At 42.3% G+C, this 26,851-nt stretch overlaps 1 protein-coding gene and 1 long non-coding RNA gene across 4 annotated transcripts in view; both read right to left on the bottom strand.

The window, feature by feature from the left end:
* MED13 (mediator complex subunit 13) overlaps positions 1-15,955 on the bottom strand; it is a 54,727-nt gene extending 38,772 nt beyond the window's left edge. For both annotated transcript variants that reach the window (XM_054167113.1, XM_009902780.2), the window contains exons 1-3: positions 15,614-15,955; positions 13,408-13,642; positions 3,369-3,537 (exon numbers count right to left, since the gene is read on the bottom strand). In XM_054167113.1, the coding sequence (XP_054023088.1) occupies positions 3,369-3,537; positions 13,408-13,642; positions 15,614-15,679 (470 nt within the window). In that variant the 5' untranslated portion in view covers positions 15,680-15,955. The remainder of the gene's footprint in view (positions 1-3,368; positions 3,538-13,407; positions 13,643-15,613) is intronic.
* Positions 15,956-19,101: 3,146 nt separating this feature from the next.
* On the bottom strand, positions 19,102-25,937 carry LOC128897694 (uncharacterized). Of its 2 annotated transcripts, XR_008462526.1 has the most exons (4): positions 25,202-25,937; positions 23,496-23,620; positions 21,744-21,994; positions 19,102-19,491 (listed from the first exon to the last, which is right to left on the bottom strand). It is a non-coding gene; the product is annotated as an uncharacterized LOC128897694 (long non-coding RNA). The 2 variants fall into 2 exon arrangements; XR_008462525.1 differs by lacking the exon at positions 25,202-25,937 and having other exon boundaries at positions 23,496-23,730.
* Positions 25,938-26,851: the final 914 nt, after the last annotated feature.

Raw genomic sequence — 26,851 nt, 5'->3', positions numbered from 1 at the left:
TTTGTTTGTCAGTGGTTGCTTTGTTGTTGTTTGTTTGTTTTACTTTGGTTTTTTAATATATCCTTATACAAGGAAGAAAAACAGAGCAACAGACAGGAAGCCCTGACTGCCTAAGGATGTCTCATCACAGCCAAACACTTACTAGAAATCACAGCCTTAGCTCTGCTGCACTGCCACATACATAGGAAAAGCACAACATGAGGGACTTCTATTGTTGGGAGAGCAGAAAACTGCACATTCTGGAACTACATGCTTTCAAAGAGAATTCAGAAAAACCCAGACAGGATCAGCTTCAAATGAAAACAACAGCTCTATCTGCATATCCTTCCAAGTGAAAGAAACAGAAAAAGGGGGACTAAAGCTCCTGCACATCACTCAACCTTAGCTCCAGTGAGTGCACATTACATGACCTCCATCACCAAGAGCTCTGACTACTCAGTCTCTAATCAAAGTCTTTCAAACTAACAACTGCCAGCAAGAACAACCACCTTATCAAAATCTGAAGCTATAACACACACCCCAAGTCTATAGAGCAGCCTATCAAGCCCCAAAGTGCAGGGCAGTGTAAACTATGATCTGAAGCAGACTTCATAGCCCTGGTACACTCAGTACCTCTAAATTATATAGGCATGGGAATTCTACACTCAAGGCTTATGAACGTTAACGGAAAGAACAGCCCCAAACAAAGCAAAGGAAAAAGACAACATGGGATGGAAGCAGGCACTAAAGACACCAGTGATGAGACCTGAAATGGAGCAAGGCACCACCAGAGGTGGGGGCAAAACCTTCGTGGTTTTAGGTATGCATAGTTTCTTCCTGTACTTGTCCCATTAATCAATGTTTTCTGAGAAGGAAAGGATGAATACAAATACACCAACACCAGCACAGGTGACCTTTTTCTTCCTTACGAATGAGATATACAAGCAATGCAAAGAAGGAATTACAACCTTCCTGAACAGAAAGTCTTTATTCCCTGACAGATGCAGTACCTGCCACATTCATCTGTGGACTCTTCCATAAAGAAGGAGCAGCACTTGTTGGGTGCTATGTATATTTCTAACTGAAGAAGAAACACAAAGTCTTCTGAAAGAGACTCTATTCCTCCTACATCAAGAAGCTGGTATGACATGCTAAGCTCAAAAGCTAGTATGTTTTGAGATTAGCATTATGAATATTACTACTATATTACTTGAAAAATGGTGAAAATGCCCAAAAATAGACCTTCAAAAATGTTCTGATTCTTAAGCTAGGTGCATCCAGAAGAATAGCTTTGGGGAAGGGCTGTGGGTGGCTTAAGTCAGCCACATTTATGAAAAATGTAAACATAGTACAGGTCTTGCTGATCAAATTGATCCTAAGGAAGGAAAAATCTGCAGAAGTTGTATTGAGGTTTAGTTTCTGTTAGTTCTGGAGCTATTGTCTAGTAAGGAGTGTATTAGCCCCTCAGGTACAACATTCAGAGGATTTTCCAGGCAGGCTGCAAATCCTTTTACACCCAAGTTTCACACTTCACATTCGGCAAGACAAAGATGCCCTTTTTGACCGGAAGAGTATTCCAATTCATACAAGAGACCAAAATCCACTCAAAGGGTTCCAGCTGACATCTCCTCAATCACACAGTGACACACTGTATCTCCACAGGAGGTATCAGAAAGCACCTATCATCATTTGGGTTTCTCCTGCAGGAAGATGTTGGGAGCAGCAGAGGCCTGAACTGACACTTCTGAACAACCTAATTTTGCAGAGAGTATGGATCATCCAAATTCTAGATATTCCTAGAAGGGATGAGCCAAATATGCCACAAGTATGCACATCTGTGAACCATTCCTCTCACTTCAGTTCATAAAAGCCAGTCCTCTGAGTATCACATGGTACTGAGCTATCTGCTAGGAAACACTGAGACTTCTCTGCAATGAAATTGTCTTACACAGATCTGTCTAATCTTTCTACATATTTTTCCAGTAGTTCTGGGCAGTTTATGGTGAAGTAGTTGTGTGGGTAAACACACTATTCCTCCACTTATTTTCATCAAGCAAGCTGACCTTCTGACCATCTTAAATAATACTAATCAGCATCTCCAAATTAAACAAACACTTACTTTATTTTAAAACCTTTCATCAGCTTTTCCAGCTGGTGCATAGAGCTTTATAGAAATACTCCAAGAGATGCCATGCCATAACTAATGCTAGTTTCAAATGGCAATTTGGAAAACCAGCTCCTCAGATGAAGAAAGCTCAGACCATGCCAAGAAAACATTGGTCTAAATAGTTAAAAAGTAAACTCTTTACTAGTGATTTACAGCAACAACACACAGAAGAAATGGATGGACAAGGGCACCCCAGAGTGGAAACATTTGTCCTGAGCAGGGTGGAGAAAGATGCCCAGAACTAAAGTTTATACATAAATTAAAAGCAGCAGTTCACAACTACTAATAGAAACACATGCAAACATGTGCTTCTGCTTCTTTTGCTCCAGAACAGCTCTAATTTTCTTTCAAGTTTAAATTTACTGCAGAAGATGCCAACAATGGCCAACTCCACACCCAAAAAGCAAAGCCACTGATCTCAAAATTTCCTGCATGAAGGATTTAATACATGCATATAGACACATATTAACAAAAAACCCCCCAACCCTACACACACAAACCCCCACATCATCTGAGCTTTAAATTACTTTGGATTTTAAAAGCTGATTTGGGAGCAGCGATTAAACTTGTTCCAGCTAACCTAGTTTTTATTCATTTCATTATTTATTGCTAGGCAACATAGACCGTGTCAAACCACGTTAGAACCATGAGAAGAAGTCCTTCCAATTGAGATAAAAATTCTCCTCTCACCCTCCTCCCCCCCAAAGTGGGGGCCACATGTATTCTTATAACACCAGTGTTCCCAGACATTGCAAACTCTCTTCTCAGCAAAGGAGCTGACATTACAAACTCTCTTCTCAGCATCTCCCATAAGATGCAATTTATCCAAATCTCACATGGTGCCTGTAAATAGCTCTCCAGATCCTGCCTGCTCAAAGAACGAGCCTTACCATTAACAGTCAGAATCAGGTAAGTCCAAAGAGCAGGTCTCTCTTTAATGCTGTTATCCTTTTCTTCCTTCCTTAGAAGACTCCAGCTTCTTCACTAGTATCCCTATTACCTGTGGTCTGTATTTGAGTATCAGTACTGTAAAAGGTTGCCTACTGCCTTTAATATTACTTCCTTTCAACAAAAGGAAGTTTTGAGGAACTCCAAGAAAAAAGAAAAACAAGATCCAGGTTCCCAAACAAACCATACACAGAGGGCTCTTAAGTAAATGTTTCCTCTAGCACAAAGCTTAAATAAACACACTAACTTCTTTAACAAAAATAAAACATCCTACCTTTTGTTTATAGGTTTTTCATCTTTCTCGTAAGGCTTCACAAACCACTTCCCAATGCGTACAAAATTCCGGTTCATTAAGCACCTCTCCAACAGGTTGTGAACAGCTTTGAAAAGCAGAGTGCGACATTCGTAAGAGAGTCCATTCTCCCAAACACCATCTTCCTCTTCTGCAAGGCAAAGGAGGGGGAAAAAAAAACAAAAACAAAAACATAAATTAGCATTGAATTCCATCCTGTTGTTTCATGCACATGGCACAATATCCTTTCCTCTCCAGCAAGCTTTTAAGACAACCACCGCACAATGCAAAACCAAAAAAGCCTGCAACACGCAGATAATAACTCCAGTCACTTCATAATACTGTAACTGCTAAATGCAATCAGCTATAAAAATATCTTGTCTCCAAAAAGAAAAACAGCTATTTGTGCACAAAAGGAAGCCACAAGCACCAGCACATTATGTATTTAAGCCTGTAAGATCACTGTACACCGCTCTGCAAGGTGGCTCATGGCATGGGTAGGCTTAATGGGTTATCCTGAAGTTAGCTGACAACTACGCTTCAAAATAAATTACCCAAAGCCAAACTTGTGATATACCCTAATGTCTTGAGATAGCACTGAGAGAGGAAAGCTGGGCACAAATATCATTGACCAACTGACCCTCAATGTTCACAAATATGTAAGAGGAGGGGAAAGAAAATACCCAGATTCAGAAAATGCGTAACGGCAACCTGAATCACCCCAGAAGGCTCTCACAACTCCTTTTTTTCCCTTTCTAATTCAAAACTGAACAGAAAATTATTTCTGCAGGCTAGTCCTGCTTTCTGATCTACACATAGAGCAGAAGAGGAAAAAAAGCAAGCAAAAATACAAAGCCCAGTTCAGACTGGGATTCTGAAGTGAAGCACTGAGATCTTACGTGCCCCACAAATCAAACACAATCATGGAATCCAACTTACACAAGCCAAGTTGGTTTGCCAAATTGGAAAGCAAGGTTCATTACAAGAAGCTGTAATCTCTTCAATCACTCTGGCTCATAATCAGTGTTTGAACACAGTTTACGGGCTCTAGAAGTATATGCAGTGGTCCAAAGGAATTAGAATGGCATTACAATTACATTACACAGGTAAAATGAGGGACATTGGGAAGTTCCTGTAGCAGCTCCCAGTACCTATGGGATATCATTCATTCCCAGCAACATACTAATATGGAGGATAATAGAAGAAAACTCAGGATCTTGTCCTTAAATTGCTGGCAATCAGGTCTTGCCTTCCTGCCTACAATTTCTTGCATACAGTGCTTCACACATATCCCTATGGATCTGCCACTGGTCTCCTTGGACTAACTTAGCATAGTTATTACAATGCTATTGCTTTTACACTCCAGGCAGCAGCAGAGTCTAGAACACCGTCTGACATAGATAAGGAGACGTTTTTACCTCAGTCTCTGGATAGTCACAGAATAATTTAGGTTGCAAGGGACCTGTGGAGGTTGTCTGCTCCAACACACACACCCCCCCATCAGAGTTCAGCATTAGGACAGGTTGCTCTTCACTGACTGCCCCTCACGCTTTCTTGGCGCACCTCCAAGAAGTGAAGCTTGGCTTCAGGTTTAGTTCCACGCAACAGGTCTTACAACAACAACCTGTCTGCTCACCTCTCCTTCACAGAGGATTTTGGTTCAAACAGCTTTCCACTGGTTACTCAGTGGTCAGAAAACCTCAGTAATGCAGCCAAGTCCTTGCATTTTAAATCCCCCTTTGAAATAAGCCCATTCACCTTTATCTGGAAGCCACTTACAAGCTTAAAAGGTTGCAATAGTATTAACTGAAGTCTCAATATCCTTAAATTAGAGAGCATGCAGAAAACTACACACCTCAAAGTTTTATTCAGAAAACAAACAAACAAACCAGCTTAAAAACTTTTTGTTGCAATAACCTGTGAGACTGAGAAAAGAATTTCAAGACACTATTGTAAAATGGAGACCATATCTATATGTTGCTAGATTCCAGGCAAATAAAAGGACATTTCCACTCAAGATCAGTATTGCGAGTTAAAGAAAATTACTCCCAGTATCGTCCTCTGAGGGACAGAATAAGAGTAAACAGACCTGCCACATAATTTACTAATGAGGAGGTGTGCAGCATTACACATGAATCATTACATGGCATAGTTTTCTGGGGAAAGACAAGGGAAAAGCAAGAAACTGCATTTCCTAAAGGTCACCTCACCAGCAGTTTCCCACCCTGCCATCCCATTCCAGTTTTGAAGTTCAGCTAAAAGGCTGGGGTTTGGAAAAAACACACCAAAAAGCTACAAGATAATACAGTAACTCACTAAAGAAACATCACCCAAGAAGCTTGTAACAAAAAGCAACAAAGGTCCAAAGTCAAAGGGTATAAAATATTTGTGCCAAGAGGACACATTTTCCTCAGCTGGAGCTCTGCAGCCACACACACACGAGCTGCCCTGTCCCACAGTTCAAGCCCATGAGCTGCTTGTTTGCCACCGGTTGAGCTGCAATAGAGCAAACATTAACTACAAAGCTTAATGATATTGGACTTTAACTGCACAATAAACTCCACACCATTTCAAAGGTTAAATAGTTGGGGTTTATATGGCTCTCATAATTTTTAAAAAAGATCATTCTAAGACCATCCCCTGCATCAATTACCTATTAGAGGAAGAAACAGAAAGAGCCATTTCCAGCCCTTATGCCCAATTTTGTTTTGACATCTTAGCGCATTGAGAAGAACGACGCCGAAATGGCAGTGTAATTCAAAGCTCAGGTTGTGATGGTCACACTGGGGACACCAAAGAGAATTTCCACTTTCTGAAGGCCCTAGGAAGTGCCAGGGATTTCATTTAAAATTAACAGGCGTCTCTACAACCAAGTTACAAACAGAAGTTTGCTTGCAAGAACTTGCAACAAGATTGCAATTCCAGCTGCCTTAGCTCGCTGCTGAAACTGAGAGCTCTCAGCTAAGCATATTATGTGGGGAAAGTGTATAGCATTAGATGGAAATGTCAATTAAAACTCCAATATCTAAGAGGACACCATGTTGCAAGCATGCCTGCTGAGCAGGGAGAACGTCTGGTACCCAAAATAAGACCACCTGTTCAAACTGAAGTGCATCTTACTACAGAAAAGGAAGGTTAAATAAGATGACAGTTAAAGATATCCTCATTTCAGAACACTATTCAGATTCATAAACAAAAAGGCAGCAAGCCTTCTGCCATTTTTGAAGCCTACTTGGTGTCATTACCCCTTCTCCCCTTTTTGCTTTTTCTTGCTTTTTTAAGAGTGGTGGATGAAAGAAAGTATGACATCTGCTCACATCTCCCAGCTATTTTTCTTCTTCATTCAAACTGTTGTTTTTCAAAGTGAGAAAAATCCTCCTACTTAATAGAAATTGCACAAAGTAAACCATACTTTAAAAGAGAGGTAGAGGAAGGGGCACTTTTGTCTTCTAATCTTTCTTAAACACAGTAACTTCAAATGTTCCATCTGACAGTGGTAGCAAACCCAAATAAGTTGCTGACTCATTTTAAAAAGGTGTTAAGCCACTATTTCACTTCAGACAAGTGTTATCCACAGAAACAGCACCCTGAAGGTTACAAATATTTTATTTTTGATTGATTCTCTTAGCTGTCCAAACCACTCAACTCCTCTGCAACATATTTTTATGTCAATCCATTAAACAGTTATACACATATCATCCTACTCTAATGAATTTAGTTTCCCCCCCTCATTACATCACACATTAGGCAGAAAGTTTTCTTTGCATGAAGCTAAAAATTTGCAGGAAATTGAGAATTAATGGAAACAATGGCCAGGAAAAAGCCATTTCCATACTACATATAAATAAACTTTATCAGTCAACACCTCCTTGGTGCTACCACTATCCAATTTTAATGAAACAGCTGTAGGAGGCTATTTGCTTTCAGTATTTTTGTGTTCTCCTTCACGTTCATCTTACAGTTCACCTGAAACAGTAAGTTCATTTTTACCTATCATACCCTTCTCTCTTCCTAGTGCTCTTGGGCAAGCACACTGTGTGAGGCTGGAGTTTGGAAGCATGCTCAGAATATAAAAGCCTTGCAATTTTGAGTAAATTCTGGGGGGGAAAGCAGCATCTTTAAACCTTTCTCATTTAATTCAAGTCAGATGTTTCAAGCCATATTTGCTACCCACAGATCTTTAGCCAAATGTATTAATCAAGGATTGCTAACAAATAAACAGATCCTTGCTTAATGTATGTTTTTTGCAAGAAAACAGATTTTTGATTTCTTAATCTGTACTGCAACAGATAAATACACAGTATTTTAAAAGGGAAAAAAAAAGTCTTCTTAAAAATGTAATTTAAAAGAGTGTGTATTTTCCTCCTTCTCCTTTTTTAACATATAGCTGGCCTCATCAGCAAAACACCAGTAAGCATTAATTCTTGAAAAGACTGAATATATTTACCATATGATTAAAAATATGTTCCTAATGCTCAATGAACCTCTAAAATAACCTCTGCAAAGGAGGGGAGGGGGTGAAATCATCAAATCACAGTCAAGCCTCCACTTTGGACTCCAATTCCTCCCCAACCCAAATTATTCCAATTACACAGAGGAAAAATCCATCCCTTAGTATCATGACTGAGATGTGTCTTTTGGAAGTACTACTTACCTTTGTCAGCTTCCCTTCTGTCATCATTTGACAGCATGCCAGTTATAGAAATAGGCTGATGCTAAACTGATTTATACAATCAAACCTCCTATAGAAACTTCAGATTACAAGGGAAGTATAATAAGCAAAGCAGTGTGAAATTGCTGCTGTGTACAATATTGTAATAACATGGCAGGAACACCTCAAGTAAAGTTTTCTATTTAAAAAGCAGATTTTTAAATTCAATACTTGAAGATGAAATAGAATTGCTCAAAGCAAGAATTACCAAGTTAACCTGTGAGACAGAATTTTGAGGGCCTATGTCTCTTATGAAATAAGTGACAAGCAATAGATTTTGGGTGGGAAAACAGACTGAATACAATTTTAGAACACTATCTTTAGAACCCAAGTAAGACAACTGAAACAACTGAATTTTGCTTCTAGGAGAGTTGTATCTGTTACATACAGTCATTGAAAAGAATCTAGATACCAGACTCCAGATATCCAAATGCATTGGAAAAATCTCATCAGCTGAGAATGAAGCCAAAACTCCAAATATTCAGCACCATCACAGGTTAGTTTTTGTAGTGCTGGCCTTTTACCAGCATCACAAATACAGGTTTTATGAGTGTTTTTCCAAGTATTAAATATTTAAGGTAAGATCCAAGTGCAGAGGTATGGCTGTTTGGAAGGATAACAAGGTAACAGCTCTCCTTCACTATTTGCTGGGTGTAAGTTTGCCTGGCCTGGCCTGCATGGCCACATGAAAAGCAAAGCTGAAAAACTTTCTAGCTGAATATTCCAATATCCTCCACAGAGTAATTCCATATGCAGGAATATTTTACTTATATTGTTAAAATTTACCCTTAGTCCCCAGGGACTCATTGCTCTTATTTATAGAGGTATATTGTGCATGTGACATTGTACATACAACCAACATAAAATGATGCAAAAAATCCTATTTTTCACCTTATTCCACAGATATTTCACATGTATTGGTCAGGAAAATGGGAAAAGGGGGGGGTGTGGAAGTTAAACATCACCTTTGAGCTGGTGCCAGCACTGAGTTGCAGAAGTTTTACAGATTGCTTCAGGAACTTTTGCATAATGCTTATCAGCAGTTTTGCTGAAGTGGACACATCTCTAAGGTGGAGAACTGAAGAAACACTAAAGCATCCCTGCCCCACACAACAAGAAACATTTTTAACACCACCTCACTACATACACAGGAACTTTGTACCCACCTCGGACAAGTCACTTAAGCTCACTTCACTTACATTAGACACAAACCCTTGAAGAAAGCATCACTTTTTTCTGTAGAAGTTAAATGTCCTTAGGAATAAATGGAAATAAAAACCCAAAATGCAAGGCACCAGCTGAACTACTTTCAAAGCTCACTTTGCCAACTACTTGCAGCTGGCAAGCTTTTAGCAGAACCCTCCATAACTGATAACTGGCTCCTACTCTGGTTTCCATCGCATTAGAAGTAATGAGAGGCTCACTGCTGACATCAGCACAAACCAACCAATTCACAGATTTGTTTGGAGACAAGGATTTGATCTATAACACACATGTATCCAGAACTGCACAACATACACAAGTCTTTGCTGCCATGACTGCTGCTGCTTTTATAGAAACACACAAGCACCAGCACAGATCTTTCCCCTTTCAAGCTCTCCTACAAACCCAGCAAGAAGCCAAGAGGAGCATTTACCCCTCACAGAAGCATAAGGAAAACTGTTCAGCAAACAAAACCTGATTAACTTGACATATGACAGGTACAAAGAAAACTCTTTAATTTTTAAAGTGAATTAACAAAATTCAATAGGCACCAAAATGAAAAAAGTCACATCTTACAGCTCACCATTTAAAAGATGCAATTTGAAGGTCAAAGGCATATAGAAGCATTCCTCTATCCAAGCATTAATCAAATTGTAACCATTTCCTTGGGACCATGTCTTGTACATAATTCATACCCAACACTTCTCAGGTTTGAAACCATCTACTGCCAATATCAAAAGAAATCCAAGTGCACAGGCAGCCTCTTTAAACCAAGAAAGAGCCTATCTGATAAAATAACTGCTGATCAGACCAGTGAGAGACCGTTGCCATCTGAAATCTGAAGAGATGTCCTACTGAAAGGTTTGAGTTGCAGGAATTACTATAATCAAGCCTCACTGTCATAACAAAAACATAACCTTTGAGGTTGTTAGAGGATAAAATAACATTTCACCAACTTCTGTCTGCCTCTGGCTATGTTGGGGTAGAAATAGACTTATGTTTTTTTGGTATTACATACAGTAAGTAGCTTCCTAGGGAAGGGAACAAAAAATGATTGAGTGAAGTCAATATTACTGATCAATCAGCATCTCTGAACAAGTCTCCTTTTGACATGCCCCCGGGCAACAACAATCCCTGACCATCAACAAGACAGTTATCCAAGGCTTGATACAAGAACTCAGCTACAGTCAGTAGCAGGCATTCAAACGGATCTCCAGGGCAAAGAACAGACTTCTAGAACATGCAGGCTGGAGACAGAGAGAGAGAGAATTTATTTTTTTAATCTGATATGCACAGATGTACCCCCACAAAACTGTACATTCCCTTTTGAAGTGATCTTGGGAAGGGGACAAAAGGATTCTTGAAGGCTGCCATATTTCAAATCCCTGAGGGATGACAACCAAGATGTGTTCCAGACACTGAACATCCATTGTTCATTGAAACTACAAATCACCAAAAAAAGTCCAAAACTGTCAAAATGCCGACCTCTCCTTAACAGGCATCGTTTCATACCAAAGGCAGCCAGAATCAGAAGTCATTAGCATTGCTCTGGCATATTTCTCACTACAGCTCTTTCAAGGCCCACTTTCCCAAGAGGAGTCTGCCTGTCCCCAATGAAGGACAGGCCAGCAGCAACAGACAGACCTCCCTTAGTCCCTCTCATCCGCCCTTGCCCTATCCTTCAGGGCAATTCTTCACCTCCCCAGAAGAAAACTTCTAAATGAGGCAGCACCTTAACCTTCAGCAGCAAACAATTTCCAATCAATTTTGCAGGTAACAGGTCTCTGCTAGGAAGTAATTTATCTCTCCCCACTGAAAACGTAACAAGCAATCATTGGGAGAAGAGGGCAGTGTGAATTACTGGGAGAAATTGTCCACCAACGAAAAAAATCCATTAGGTCTACAACGAAGGTCAGATAACATTGTTTGTGTTCAGCCATAATTCTTTCTTGTATGAGGTTCACATTAAGATTTTGTGTAAGAGGAAAGAGAAAAAGTGCAGGTGCAGGCACTCCTTGGCCATCTTCTCCACAATCTACCTGATTAATATCTTTACCAACTTCTGGTCAGAAGAGCCGAGCAGACTAACACGCTCAGAGAGATTATAATGTCTTCTTTTAATTAAAGGCCTAATGTCTCCTTTAAATTAAAAAAAGGAGACAAAAACATGCAGGCAAAACCCACGATGTCAGCTAGGTCTCCACACAGACACAGGTGACAGTCTCACGAGCGATAAGTGATACAGGAAAAAAAGTATCTGACAGCAAGCTATGTGGAATTGCTCCACTGAAGGGCAGAAATCCACAGGTGACCCGGGCAAAGAAAACACCCCAAACAACTACAAAGACATGGCTAGAAAGAGACTTTAATCCTCTCTTCTCTCTCCCTTATACCCTAGGAGAGGTTACAGGTTGATAAGCACCTAGGATGATACGTGCTTAGCTACCTGCACAGGAGCGCAATTCCGTCCCAGCGTAAACACATGCTGCTCTACAAGTTCAGCTACAAAACACCACCCTTTTCACAAGGTACCTCTGCACTAAATTACCAGCACATAGAGTCAAGAGAGGATGCAAAGAAAGTTGCTCCAAAACGTCATTTTTGATGGCCAGGTAGTGCAGAAATGTACTCTCCAAATGATTTAACTTTTGTTTGATCCTCTGTTCCAAAAAGAATTTCACATTATCCGTCTCAATTCAATCCCACCAGCCAAAAGCACACAAAACCTACACAGATACTTCCACAGAAGTGTAGGTCTTCATTCAACACTCAGGTTCAACACCTAGGTCTAACCCAGCATTTAAATCTAAGCTACAACTCAGGCATACAGAGGACTTTCCCTGCAGGTCAAGACTGAGGTTATTCATAGGGCAAAATAAGGAAGCCTTAAATTCACCAAAATATCAAGCAACCTACAATAAAAGTGTCAGTTAAGATGCAAAGTTTCTAGTTGCAGCACAGACAGGAATAGAAGCAACAGCTCAATCTTTGAAGTCAATTATTCAAAGAGCTAAACATCATTTTAATGCATCCATTGTTTTTCAGATGGTGTTATTTCTGTATGAAAATTCCACACATTATTAAAGCGTTTCCTCAGTGGCACTTCAAACTCATTTGTTCTTCAGCTTATCCACGCACACAGACAGCGTTAACAATTTCTGGTTACCAGGTCACCAACCCTTGGTCTTGTTTTACACTTCAGTAATCTGAATACTGCACATTATTTGAAAGGAAATTGGAGCACTGTGACCTTTTTTTTTTTTTCCTAGAATTAGTATAGGCTCAGCCCTAGACAGGCACTTTAGAAACCCAACTTCATAGCCTTACAGAGAAGCACCTGGAAAGCCAGCCAGTAAAGAATTAAGATCAACAAGTGAACATTCTCAAAGCAAGGTGCCAGATTTGCAGTACAGTATTACTGAAAAACAGAAGTATTGTCAGTCTTTCAGAAGTCTCCATCTAAGAGCAGCTGCAGGTTCAGAGCACTGGGAAAAGGGGAATGAGAAATCACTGAAATACAAGGTTGAGAGATTTCTACACACACCTAGTTTCAAATGCCTTGTTTTGAGGGCTTCTCATCATGATTTCACTCCCAATCAAAACAGCTGAACAGTTCCAAGTGTTGCCCAAACCTCTACAATTCTAATAATAAAATAAAATGGGGTTTACTATTTGAGTTTGAAAGTTTTAATTGCCCAACAAAAGGAATCTTATCAAAACATGTTTAAGACATCACATCTGAATCACAGGCACAGCTTTAGGCACAGCTTTCTTGTGAAGAAGCTGCCAAAATTCATAGCCTTGGATGTTGTTTTTTTTTTTCTTGTGTTTCGGTTTTGTTGGGGGTTTTTTATTCCTGAAAGAAACAAGTGGGCAGCAAAAACTTGTTTCTTGACAATCTAGCAATTCAAGACCACCTAACCACAGAGAACAGCTCTTTCATCACTGCACTGCTGTAATAATTTGGTGGAGATTGCAGCAGTAAATTTATCTTATCTGTAGACAACAACCCATCCAGTCCAACAGATCTTCAAAGGGCTGGCAGAAGGCAACCCTGAGTAACAGCGGCTTTTCACTGACCAAAAGAAGGTATTCATTTCCTCCTACCTGAGAGATCATGATGAATAAGGTCAGCAAAGTTGGGGTCATCCCCCCACCAAAATATCCATAGCTCCCTGCGCCCAGGTCTCTGGTCTCGACGCCAAACGCTGAGTACATCTGCCTTCAGACAGCGGCTGAAGCTGCTCAGAATCGGGTCCTCTTCCGTCACCGGAAAGAGAATGGGGGCAGATGTTGGACCCTGCCATACATAGCGCTTCCATTTAATCCCAGTTAGATCAGCCTGTGGGAAGGAAAAGAACAACTGTCAGGCACCGGGGCAGGTACACCCCCAAGAGAAACATCCTGCTACAAGGTGGTGGCACAGGAAGAAGCGGGTGGAAGGAAGAATGGAAGGACTAATCCAAAAAAATTAGCAGAAGCCATACTTGTAAGTTTTGTGTGCCTCAGAAGATAAACTAGGGAAAACCAAAACCAGTTTTAAACCCTGGTTTAAAAATCTCCTTTAATAACTGCAGTAAAGCAAGAGCTGCTCATTTTCACTACAGGTTTGAGATTATAGAGCAGGGGGGGGAAAAAAAGGCTGATTTTAGATGTTAAAAACTAGGTGAACAGTGTGATTATTTACAGACTGCAACTGCCCAATCTACTAAAGACTTGCCCTAGCAAAGAGCATCTTCCTTTTTGCTTACTTATGCATACACTACCTTCTAAATCCAAGATTAGTCTGAGACAGGTAATACAGTAAATCTAACTCTCACAGGCTCTCTTCAGTCATTTAGTACTGCAGACAATTTCACAAGTTTCTGTTGTAAAAAATTCTCCATATCTTACACAGGAAATCTCTCAAGCACACCTATTTTACCCAGAGCTATCACACTTTTCCTTTCTCCTACCACAAGTTAAGAAGTTAAATCCTACTTTTATCACTAAATGAAATATCAGACTTTCACCCATATTATGAGCCACTGAATCCCCTTCTAGGCACACACAAAAAAAAGGTCATTTGACTTCATGAAGTAAAAGAATTTCTACTGCATGTAATGGGAAATAGACGATTCCTGGACTGCCTACAAAGCAGCACCACACCAAGTTTTATCACTAAGTTTTTTCACACCAGGACAGTCACCTTAAGGCATGCAGGACTGGCACTGCCCCTGGTTCTCTCCGAGAAGGGAGCACAAGGTAGGCTGGCATTTGCCAAGAAGTCACTGATTTATTTTTTCCTCTAAGTTATGACAACACACAAGATTACTGCAACATTTAAACCCAACATGGCAGCCTTCCTACCTTCTGGAGGAAAAGTAATTTAGATCAAAGGTTGGGAGCCTGCAACAGTTGATACTTTAGAAAGACTAAGATCTAAAAATGCACTAAGATGGAGCAGCAGGCCTGATGCAAGGCTGCAGACATGTTCAGGCGGTCCAGATTCTCCTCCATCCAAAAAAATCTTAGTACCACAGCTTGGCACAGGTTTTGACTCATAACAATCCCCAGAATAATAAATAGCAGGCAGGCAGCTAAGATTAGCTAATTTGCATTAAAAAGCAGATGAAACAGCTCAGTGAAGCCACCAAAAATTGCATCACAGTCCAGTGAAACCAAATTTACTTTGGGAGCTACCAAAATCAACAATTTGAACGATTTTATCCTTGACTTTAGGGGGAAAAAAAAGAAAGACTACAAAATGGTGCACAATAAAACACAGGACACCATTGCTTCACAGGGAGTGCATCACCAAAAGCAGACCCCCTCAGAATGAAAACAAGCAGTAGGAGAGATCACTTTAAAAGCAAGGAAGAAGGGAGATTTCAGCTCAGATTTGCCTGGGATGTCACGAGTAGGGAGAGAAAAGTTCTCGAGATGTGGGGGTGAAGGAAGAAGGAGCAGCAGCAGATCTCCTTGCCTCCTGCAAGAAATATCACGTTCAGAAGCAGAGATGGAAAGATAGGGAGAAAGGAGGAAAAGTTGCAGGCAAGGAAAGGGAAGGAAAAGGCGAGTTGCAGGGAGGATACTATCCAGGAAGAAAGCGGAGGGAGGGGCAAGGCTAGACAGACAGCGATGGAGGGGGAACCAGAGGGGCATGGGAGAGTTGGCTGGCTCCAGGCAGGGCCTACTCTGAGGACTCATCCAACAGAAGCTATGCTAAAAATGGCTGCTTTGCTTCCACTACCCCTTCCTCCCCTCCCCCAAACCTCCTCTCTCTTTCACTCTGTGTCTGTCGTGCGTGTGTGTGCCGGTGGCCGACACTTACCAGGCAGAAGAGGTTGGAATGGCAATCCTCCAGGCTGGCCCCGTTCGGCACGAAGCAGGAACTCATCCTCACAGCCACAACCCACACGCCATTATCCCACAGCCTCCGACAAGAAAGAAAGAGACAGACAGAGAGAGAGAGAGAGAGAGAGAGAGAGAGAGAGAGAGAGGGAGAGAGACAGACACCGAGAGGGAAAGGGGGGAGGGGGGACTCTGCACACGCACAAATAATAATACAATTAAATAAGGGATTTACATACAGACACACACGCACGCGAAATAGTGGCAGGATAAATAACCCAGGAGAAGAGTGGTACTGGAGAGGGGGGTAAAAAAATATATATTAAAAAAAAATTAAAAATTAAGAGAAACTCGCAACGTTTTCTCTTCTTCTGGATATCAATCGGGGGGGTACAGCCGCCGTGGAAGGGAAGAACAGAAAGAGGGAGGTGGTAAGTAATCCAACGACGGGAGATTAAGATCAAAATCCTCCCTGTTCCTCTTGTCTTCTCATTCGCATAAGGAAGGGAGGGAGAGAAGGTAAGGTGAAGGGGTAATTGATCCAACAAGAGAATAAAAATGGGGTAATTAATCCGGGGGGTGGGGGGGGAGGAGAGGGGGGCAGGGGGAAGGGTCTAGGGGTAAAAATCAGTTGACATCCCTCCTTCCCCTCTTCTCAGATGCCAAGCAAGAGAAGTAGCAAATAAAATAAATAATCCAGTGGGGGCAATTAATCCAGAATCCTCCCTCCTCTTCCTCCTGTTTCTTTAGTCATCAGATGAGAAAGGGGTAAATTGTGGAATGACTGGGAAGGATTTAACTGTGGGAGAGAAAAATCCAGGCTCGTCTCTTCGGAGTCCGAGGGCAACAGGGTGTGGGGGGGTCAAATTCTTCTGCCCCGCTCAAAAAATATTCCAAATAAATTAAAATTTAAAATCATAAAAAGACAAACTTCAGGGACCAGAGGCAAGGCAAGTCTGAAGAATTCGTAAAGGCAGGACAAGAAAAAATTCCTGGGGTGTACCCCAAAAAAAACATCTGCGGGGGCAGGGGAGGGGGGAAGGTACTCCTTGAGAGAGAAAGGCCACAAAAAGTCTCTTTAGCAGCCCAGCGGGGGATTAAATTCCCCTGTGGAAAGCCCACCTCCCCAAAAAGAAATACTCTTCGCGGAGAGGGCGAAACCAAAATATCCTCCGTCGGATAAAAATCCTTCCGTGGGGAAAGGAGGGAGGGGGAGGAGGGTGGAAGGAGGAAATTGCGGGTGACCCTCGAAGTCTCTTCGGGGAAGGATGGAGGAGTCTCCCAGAGGCCGATCCCCAGTCTTTTCGGGGAAGGAGGAAGGGGTAAATCGCAGAGTGTCTTCAGGGAGGTTCGCCCCCTCTCCAGCTGTCCTCCAGGGCCGAAGGAGCCCCACAAAGTCCACACGCCTGGGCGGGTCTCTTCAGGGGAGCCCGGACCCCGCCAAGTTACCGCCGAGAGCCAAAGGGAGGGGGGGATCCGGGGCAGGGAGGGCCCCCTCCACCGCGCCAAACCCCGCAAGACCCCTTCGAGAGGGGGGAGGAAGGGGGAGGAAGGCAAGGCGGGGAGGGACCAACCCAGCTGCAAGGCTGGTCCTTTAAAAAAAAAAAAAAAAAAAAAAAAAAGAGAGAGCGAGAGAAAGGAAAGAGAGGGTGAAAAATATAAAGTGATAGTCTTCAAACGAAGCGGTCTCTTCTTCGGGGGGAAGGGAGCGAGCCCCAAGACTCCCCGGCGGGGCGGGGGCCCCCGCTCTCCTCAGGTGAGGGGTCTCCGGGAGGGCCGGCGAGCCGGCGGCTGCCGCGGGAAGGCTCCGCTCCGTTCCGCGCCGCCCCGCTGCGGCGTCCCCGCGGGGGCAGTGGGCGGAGGGCCCCCTCCCCGAGGTCTCCTCGGGAGGGCGGGGAGGCGGTGGCCGAGCCCCGGGGCTCTCCTCAGCCGGAAGGGCCGCGGGGAAAGGGGTCGAAGCACCACAGATCCCGGCTGTGCCGTGAGCCGAGACAGAGGGACGCGGCGGCCGCTGCTGCTGCTGGCGGTGTCGGTGCCCCCCAGCCCCCGCCGGCGGATCTCCTCCTCGCTCCCCCTCAGCGGTGCCTCTGTCGGCGGCTGCCCGGCCGCGGCATCCTGGTCAGCCAGCTCCCCCTCAGCGAGTCTCCCCCATGTCGCGTCGCGGCCGGAGCGGGGAGGGGGAGGGAGGATTCCTCTCCCGTTTAATTCCGAGCCCCTTTTTCTTTAATGGCGGCCACAGGGACGAGAGTCTGGGCCCCCCTGCCGCGCTCTCATTGGCCGGCGCGCCATCACGTGGGCCCGCACAGCGATGGCCGCCGTCGCTGCTGGGGGAAGGCGCCTGCAGCAGCGCGACACGGCCGCCAGGGGCTCCCTCGGCGCTGCAGAGCCACCCTCCTTCCTCGTTGGGAGGCCGCCATCTAGCGTCCGCGCCGGGCCGTGGTGCTAAAGGCCTGAGCCGCAGATTTGGGCGCAGCGGCAAAAGACCGCCGGTTCGAGTCCCGCCTCTCCGCAAGGCCCGCGGCTGCCGGGCCTCGCCGCCATGCCCTGGAGCTGGCTGTCCCCCTGATGCCACCACCCCACCACCGTTAGCGACACGGCGTGGCTCCCATGCCCTAGTGGGGATCATTGCGGGGCTGTACAGGAGGCATTTCTCATGCATTCACCACTGCAGGTCAGCTTGGAGGCCAAAGTCCAGCACCAAAAACATGTCCCTGGCTCCTGGTCCCCAGATTTCACCTCTTGGCAGAGGTTTCCCAGGATTTGTGCTCAATATGCTGGTGCTTTGCACCACGGAGCAAATACCATAGCAAGGACCTTGTAGACTTTAAAAAATATATATGCAAGTGTTTTGAAAGCTTGCATTAATATTTTGTACCAGCGTTAACACTTCCACTGGTCCCACAGCCAGGAGCAGAAATAGACTCCCAAACCCAGGGATTTTTCCTGCACAGATACAAATTGTGCAGTTTGTGAAATGAAGTTGGTGGTTTCTCTGTTACTATATGCATAGACTTGCAGAAGGCCGTTGAGATTACTCAGAATTAAGATGCTACAGTGGCAGGGAAAGCTATTTTTAAGAGATATCTGGAAAGTGTACACATCTTGTTAATCCTCTCATGTTACATATTAATTTTCTATGCAATGGTTTGGACGTAGAATGCAAAATTTTAATCTACTACATACGGAATTTTTTGAGTGCAACTCACAGTGAAAATACAAACCAGTGTGAAGTGCCTTTAGTAAAAGGAATGTCTCAGCCAACATGACATTCACATGAGAATACGATACGGTCATGCAACAGCAGCACGTTGCATCACAACTATGCAACACGATGATGTTTCAAAGGCCCTGCAAATTATTTCAGGACTCATGAAGAAGACAAGCAGCAACCTTCTGCAAATGTCTTGGTAGAGTAGGAGGAAAGAAGGGCACTCTATAAATAAATTTATATGGTTAAGTTAAAAAAAAAAAGAAAAAAAAAGTGAGGCTGGATATTTTCACCAAGAGCAACTTTGGCAATTTACTCACACTGAGACTATTTTTGTAGCTCAGTGTAGGCAAGGAAGATTCTTCTTTTCATCGAAATAGAACCAGAGTATTTTTAACGCAGGAGATTCATTCCCTCGCTGCTCATCGAAACACGGCAGCTGGGGACGGAGCCGAGATGCGGGGGGAGGGCGTGTGGCTCCAAACCCTTTTCCAAGTGGAACAGATGGTTTTCTCCGTGGTGACTGCAGACAAGGACCGCGCTGCGGCGGCGCTCAGAACCTGCTCTCCGTGCTGCTCTGGGTGCCGAGGGGCAGGAGAAGGCCTCCAAAGTCTAGGAGCGACGCTTTGGTCGTTAGAGAGATTATCTCACTGCACAGAGAGATGTTATTAAGTCACACCTCCCGAAGGGGAGATCCGTGCTTTGAAGGAAATAAAAGCAAACATCATTGGGCATTAGCACACAAGAACTGGTCTGGGTTTCCCTCTAAGAGGAAGAAGTATCCTTTGGTAAAACTGGGATTTGGAAATCCAGTGCAGTGACCCAGTGTGTGCTGGATGCACAGCAAACGTCCCCACTGATTGCAGGATGACACCAAATTTTCACTAACTGAGAATCCATTTCTTTGCCTGAAACAGCACAGCTCAATGTCTGGAAGAGAGGATTAACCTACACTGGTTTTGGCATTGATCCACCTCACAGTTCTGAGGAACCCAGCTCCTGTGTCTCTGTTTTCTTCTTTGTAAACTGCATTCTGAGACCTGGTTCATTGGTACTTGCACATTAGTCACAACAAACACTCCTATAGGATCCCTGCACAGTCAAGTGCAGAACATAATCTTTACAGTAAACATAAACACAGGATAAAGAATTAAGAAAATATTGACCAAAAAAAACCCAGCCCCCCCCCACCCCACCAAACCAAACAAAAACATCAGCTGCAGATTTTTTTTTATGTCCTTCCCTTCCTGCTATGTTTCTGAATTACAGACCCTACAAGCCACCATCTTTCCTAGGGACATGTGCAGTACTAAACAACAGTAGGACACACAGGATAACAAAATTTGCCATGTTTGGCAAGTGTTGGACCTGAGGCATGGCTCGCCCTTCACATGCTGTAGGTGCTATCTGGGAAATAAAGCCTCCTTAAAACCAAGGAGGAGGCAGATGAGACAAAACCAAACCTTGTGGGAAAAATGCTATTGAAAAGATGCTTTTTCTGTTTTAGATAGGTTCCCACATAGTTCTCATCCCTGCAACTTCCAGAAGTGCATTAAGCTGCATAATTAGCATCTGTCACATGTAGCCTTTTCCTTCCCTCTTCCTCTCCCTAGAGGGAAATTGTATGAAGAAATTTTAATATAAATTTTGGTACATGCACTGTGCAGTGCATTCACATTAGGAAAGACAGTTTGTGCTCAATCTTAGGTTCATCTTTGTGTAACATAAAAACTTCACCAGTTAAAAAAAAAAAATTGCTACTGATCCAATTTAAAAATTAACTAGTCCTTGGGAAATCCAAGAACGGTGGGGGCAGGGATGAGGTGATGCCCATTGCATCAGATTTAAAGCGCTGGGATTGTTTGGAACTGGGCAGTTGACACCGATCCCCGGCCCTGGTGTTACAGCCTTACACTCCCACACAGTCACACCGAGGACATGAAGCCAAAAGCAGCAAGGGCTAGATGGTCTGCCACTTTAGTCCAAACAATTTAGTTTGAAAGGAATAATTATATTTTGAAAAACATCAAAAGAAAAAAAAAAAGGAGAGCTTCAGATTGCTCCCTCACTGAAAGTTACTCCACTGTTGAATATAAAAAGTCATCTCCCAGTGAATCTCTGTAGACAAGCTGAAAAGATGCCACCTTTTAGAAGTCAAGAGTAAAAATTAAGAAGTGCAGCTTCAGAACAATAGCACCATGACAAACAATGGCATCATTTAGCCTCTGATTTCCATTCAGACTCTCTCTTCATTTTTTTCTACTTAATTAGTTCAAAGAAAATTGAGATTATAGGATTGAACATATTGCCAACAACCTGAGGTATGAAGTGCAGGCTGAATGCTTAAACTTCAGCTGCAGAGGTGGTAATTATTGTAATTGGTCCATGTGAAGCAAATAGATCAAGTAGTGTAGAGTTCAAACTCATGCCAGTCAGTCTCCAGTTGGCACCGACAGTTCTATCAGGAGGATACAAAGATCTCAGCAGGACTTATTATTGGCAACTATTCAACAGTTCTCTGCTCCAAATGGTTTCAAGGGGATTTGGGTGGGAAGAAAGATCATTTTTAACAAATTAAACTACCTAGAAATGGCTGGATGCCCAGAGCCACCTAGCCTGCATTAGTCACTACTACCAAACCATTTGAAAAAGAAGATGTAAAATATCATTGCTGTAAAGAAACATCTATCTGCCTTCAACAACATGATCAGATCACTGCAAAGTTACCCAGACATTTACTGTACTCCACACTACAGGTATGTATATAAAGATGACCAGAACAAAAGCTACAGCAGAGTATTTACACAGAGCATCTCAGGAAACAACTAGCTCAAGTTGCTGGAATCCAAGTGTTCCTACAAGAGCATGCCACATAGTTTCAAGAAATTAGAAGACCACTTACTTTTTAATTAAAAATGACAACAGCAAAGCCCCCAGAGGAGATAAGATTAAGGGGACTGTTTATTTCCCAGTAGTATTTATCTTCCAGCACTTGTAAAGTGTTCAGAGTGGTGGTGTAAAACACAATTTAGATTGGCACTGCGAGTTTGCACAGGAGACTCTGCCCTGTGCCATATTGATGTTCAGCTGCTTTGTTTGGATTTTGCAAGAACACTTTTCTCAGCTGGTGAATATGTCATTTTTAGCAGAGGTCTGTAAGAGAAGATTTGAGTTTAATGCACAGCAATAAAAGAGGAATATGAGAATTCTTGCTCTCTTTAGTGTCAGCTTTGGTTAAGACATACGAATGCACATGAATAGTCTTGTCAGAATCTCTGGGGCTACTGACATTCAAGATCTAACATATTATTACTTCTGACCAGAATATTAGCTGCTATGTAGTGAGGAGAAGGGAAAGAGAAAAAGATAGGACCACTCCCTAACCAGACAGAAATGGTTATGGATTTCTCTGGTTGGAATCTCTGAACAGAACTTTGTGGAAAATACAACCCTTCTTTTCTCCGGTCTGAGATGAGCAACTGTACAAACTCTAAATCTGCAGCAGGAAAACCAAACCATTGTTTAATGCCTGATTTTTCCACCTTTTACTTATGGAAAGGATCCTCATTAACTCAAATAAAGACTGTATGTACAATCCTTGTACAGGGTGCAGCCTTATTAGAAGAAAGGTTCTGGCATTTCTACCTTCTGACTCTATTTGTTACCACTGCGAGTTCCTTTGAATTACTGGTTTCAGACAAAACCAAGGTAATTAAATTAATTCTTTTAGAAGAAGATAATTTTAATTCAAATGCCAGTACATATCAAATCTGGATACCACTGCAATGGAAATGGTCATTCACCAGAAGCAAAACAAAAAAAATCTTACAATGTGCTTCTGGCTGAGTGAAGAGAAAATAGATTTCTTTTATTTTTTTCCCTCTTGTTGCTGTTGTGAACAATTTGTTGCCAAATAAATTGAAATTATTGAAAAGCACTGAAATTAGTTCAATCAGTGTGTTTGTCTCTTGAAATTTGAGATTAATAGTGCAACAAAAGAGAATACCCTGCACTTTGCAACTGAGCTACCTCTAGTCCACGTGCAGGACTTGCAGCGTGTCAGACAAAGAAGCGGATTTGTTTGGTGCAATAAATGATAGCAGACCTTTAGATATTTGAAGTGCAACAGATGGTCCTCCAAGAAGAGCATAATGACTGGCAGATAGTACACTTCGTTAGAGTGGCTTGGAATGTCTTCAGCAATCACACAGAGAGTGTTTTTGGGGGGAAGCCCTGTCATCTCTATGACTCTTCTCATCTAAATAGCTGCAATTTCCCTATTTAGATGATAAAATTCTATCTTCTAGAACCTGACAAGCTAGCCAGGGAGCTAGGAGAAGGACCTTTGGCACTCCCAACACTATTCAAGATGAGGCTCAAAACATTTTGTCACCTGAGAAAACAGATGTAAAAAAAAAAAGAAAAGAAAAAAGAAAAAGAAAATAAATTAGCATTAAAAGTAAACAACGTCAGGCACGGAAAAATATTCATCCACAGCCAAGGATTCCATGGAACTGTAACTGGTGGAAAAAAAGGAAGGTTTAAAACAAGGTCCTTTAGACATTTAGGGGCTGGGAGGCATAGAGATAGAGCATGTGGAGTATCAAGGGAAAAATACCCCAAAAGACTAAATTACTGAACTGCAACCTCATACCTTTGGGAAAGTGGTGATTTTCAAAGCGTCCTGTTCAACCTGAACCACTGTGGCCACAGTTCTTCAGGGCAGGGTAAAGTGAGCTTTTCTGAGGCTCTGTGACAGTCTCAATTTTCATAGACAAGCTGCTCCACAAGCCAGCAATTAAATAAGTGTTTCAATAAACAAACAAAGAGAGTAATAAAATGCTGATCTTTCATACTTTTTATGGCAGAAAATTTTAACTTCTATCCCTTCCTCCTTTCCCCCTAATCCTGGAATTGATCTTTTCTGTTAAAAAAAAATAAATCAATCAATCTTCCCCACCAAATTCACCCTGAGTAAAAATTCATGTGGCAACATAAACACAACCAAAACGTGTCCTTTAACAATGTAAGTTAAATGTTGATGGAATCATAACTGCATTACTCTCTCTCCAATTAGCAGCAGCATTCTTTATGTTTGCTTACGAAGCGTAAACTGTTCGCTTGTCACTACAAAGACCTTCTGTAGAGGACTTTAAAAAAAAAAAAACAACAAACCAGCCACAGCAATTAAAATGACAACAACAGAGGTGGATTGGTCACATTATGACAGAAAATATCCAGCTGTTTCTTTTCCAGCAAGAGGATACAACAACTCCCTGAAATATTCTGACCAAATTTTGTCAGTCTATGCAATGCTGGGGGAAATTCCAGCAAAACTACCTATTTCTAAGGCAGGAATAGACTAAGATACAGCTGAATCTAACCTCACAGGCTTATTTTTCTTCCACTTGATCGGGATTATCATTCATCCTTTTTACCCACACAAATTTCCCTTCTTGTTAGAACTACAGATAATCTCTTCTGTGAGAAACTCTCCAAAAATAAGACAAATTTTGGTTCTTGTCACCCAAGCAAAGTAAAAAGCAAACTGATAGGGTTGGGACAAGTAAATTAGATTTTTAATTTATTTACTCCAGTTACATTAAAAACAGTCTTAGGAGTTAATTAAGACCATAAGTCTAATTACAGACAGGCTATTAGTTATAAAACACTAACCTCTGTCACATCTGTCTCTGCTGCTGGTTGCTGCCTGTTCTGCTTCACGACAGCACTAACATGGGGAGATACTTGGTAATATAGATAGGGATTAAAGAAAAAAGGATTTACATACATGTAAATAAGTTCAAAAGTCTGAAAAGTAAATGTTTCAGGTCGGCTTTGCCTAGTTAAGATTACAGGGGCTGGCCATCTGAAGTGACAAGGCAGACTTGCTTTCTAATAGAGCAAGAAAGACCATGAGAAAGCAACCGACATGTACAGAACCAGCCATTTGGGGGGGGGGGGGAACCCAAACCCTCTCTGTGGAATCCACCCACAGATATGTCCTTGGAGAAAAACTGATGAGAAAATTATCAGGAAGATTCTTCATTGCTGTTTCTTCTCTGGAAGATTTTCCTTTTATAACAACACAGACATGGCAAGTGATATGCATTAGAATTCAGCCATGCATTATATTTTGCACATCAAATTAAGTTGATTACCCGTGACTTTTTAAGGCAAACATAGGAATGCAGAAAACATGTCAGCTGTTATATATAGAAGACATGGGCAGTTCACTCCTTCCTTCACATTTAGAAAGTGTGGCAAATAATGAGCTCAGACATTACATAGAGAATAAATTTCATTTGCAAGCTCAGGAGTAGCTCTGCCTCTTTATCTGTTTTGTGAACCAGAACTTACAGGTAGCTCATAACGTTTGTCTTCTGAGTTGTGTTTGTCTCCAGAATAATTGCCACAAGTGGGCAAAAGCTTTAATGTCTTCTTTCAGACCTTCAGCCATAATGTTTTTTATCAGCTGAGAACTTTCAGACTCAAAAGTATTACTGCAAAATACAGAGGAGAAGAAAGGAGAAGAAGAAAAAAAAGAAACCCCAAACCCTGTCTTTTCTCTGAATTCCCAGAATTCATCTTCAGTTTTCACGCCTGTAAATTAGCTACAATGTTTTCAGACTATAATATTATCCTTCTGTATGTTTCATCTGATATAATTGCTTGACAACAAGCATCTCTTTCTCTGCCAGTATTCTGTAGTGAATTTATTCACATCAGGAAAAACACATTAGGAAGGTGTCTGATTTTTAAGTTCATGAATTAGATGACAGTGACAAACAACCTGGTGTGAGAGCTTTGGCAAGACACAGCCTCAAACTATTCTGCCATTTTGTGGACCCACACATTGCCTTTTCATCAAGAGCTACAAGCAAGATTAGACTGCTGAAAGGCTTGAAATCAGCAGGTTTTGACAAACCAGTAGTAAATCATAAAACCATAGACTGGCTTAGAGATCATCCACTCCAACCTTTCCACCATGTGCAGGGATGCCTCTCAACTAGAGTCAACTGCTCAGGGCCTCATCCAGTCTGGCTCTGAAAATTCCCAGGGAGGAGGCATCCACAACCTTCCTCAGCAACCCAGTCCAGAGACTTCCCACCCTCGTATTGAAGAACTTCTTCTTAAGATCCAGTCTAACCCTACTTTTTCTCAGCCTCAAACAATTCCTCCTTGTTCTACTACTAGACACCCTTATGAAAAGTCCCTCTGCAGCCTTCCTGCAGCTCTAAGGTCTCACCAAAAAAATATCTTTGAGCAATAGCTCATCAATATAAGTATTCTTTGGAGATGCTTGTTATTTATTACAGTGGAAAGAATGTTTTACATTCCACCTGGCCAAACAGAAAACTAAGGAGAAGACACTTCTTGTGCTAGAAAGACCTACAAGATTCAGTGAAGAAACTGATAAAAAGTGTCCTTTCTCTAAATGCAGATACTTGCATAGCCACAGTAAGTGCAGTGAAACAACCATGGTTTAGTGGTCATGCAGCTGTTGGGGAGAAGGCTGGACTTGATGATCTTGGGGTCTTTCCAATCTTAAAGATTCCATGATTCTATGGAAAGGCCATACAAATGACAAGGCAACATGGCAGCCACTGAGCAGGACATGACATCAACACAGCCCCTGAAAACACAAACTTCTGGATTACAGCATCTGGAAGCGCAATAGTGAATAAAACCATGCTCCTGCCAGTTGGAGCAGGAGCCTATGTCAACAATAATCACATGCTCATGTAATTGCTTAACAGATGTACTTGAACTAGAGAGATAAACTACTTCAAAAACACAGGGAAAGTACGTGCAAACTGTTCTGCCTCTTGTGCCGCTTGCGTTGTAGGGGAAGTGCCCAGGATTCAGAATACCTTATTCTGTAGCAAGTAGGGGGGAAAAAAGAGCAAAAGAAAACTTCTCAGTACAACAATCATCCAGTGTATCACAGGAGATGGGAGGAGAACCTTGATAAAGCACAAGCAGAGATAAACCAAATACATATAGTAA

This window comes from Dryobates pubescens, chromosome 13 (assembly GCF_014839835.1).
Source record: "Dryobates pubescens isolate bDryPub1 chromosome 13, bDryPub1.pri, whole genome shotgun sequence".
In the NCBI taxonomy this organism is placed as follows: Eukaryota; Metazoa; Chordata; class Aves; order Piciformes; family Picidae; genus Dryobates; species Dryobates pubescens.
The sequence above is the reverse complement of the archived record's forward strand: the minus strand, read 5'-3'. Positions and strand labels throughout refer to the sequence as shown.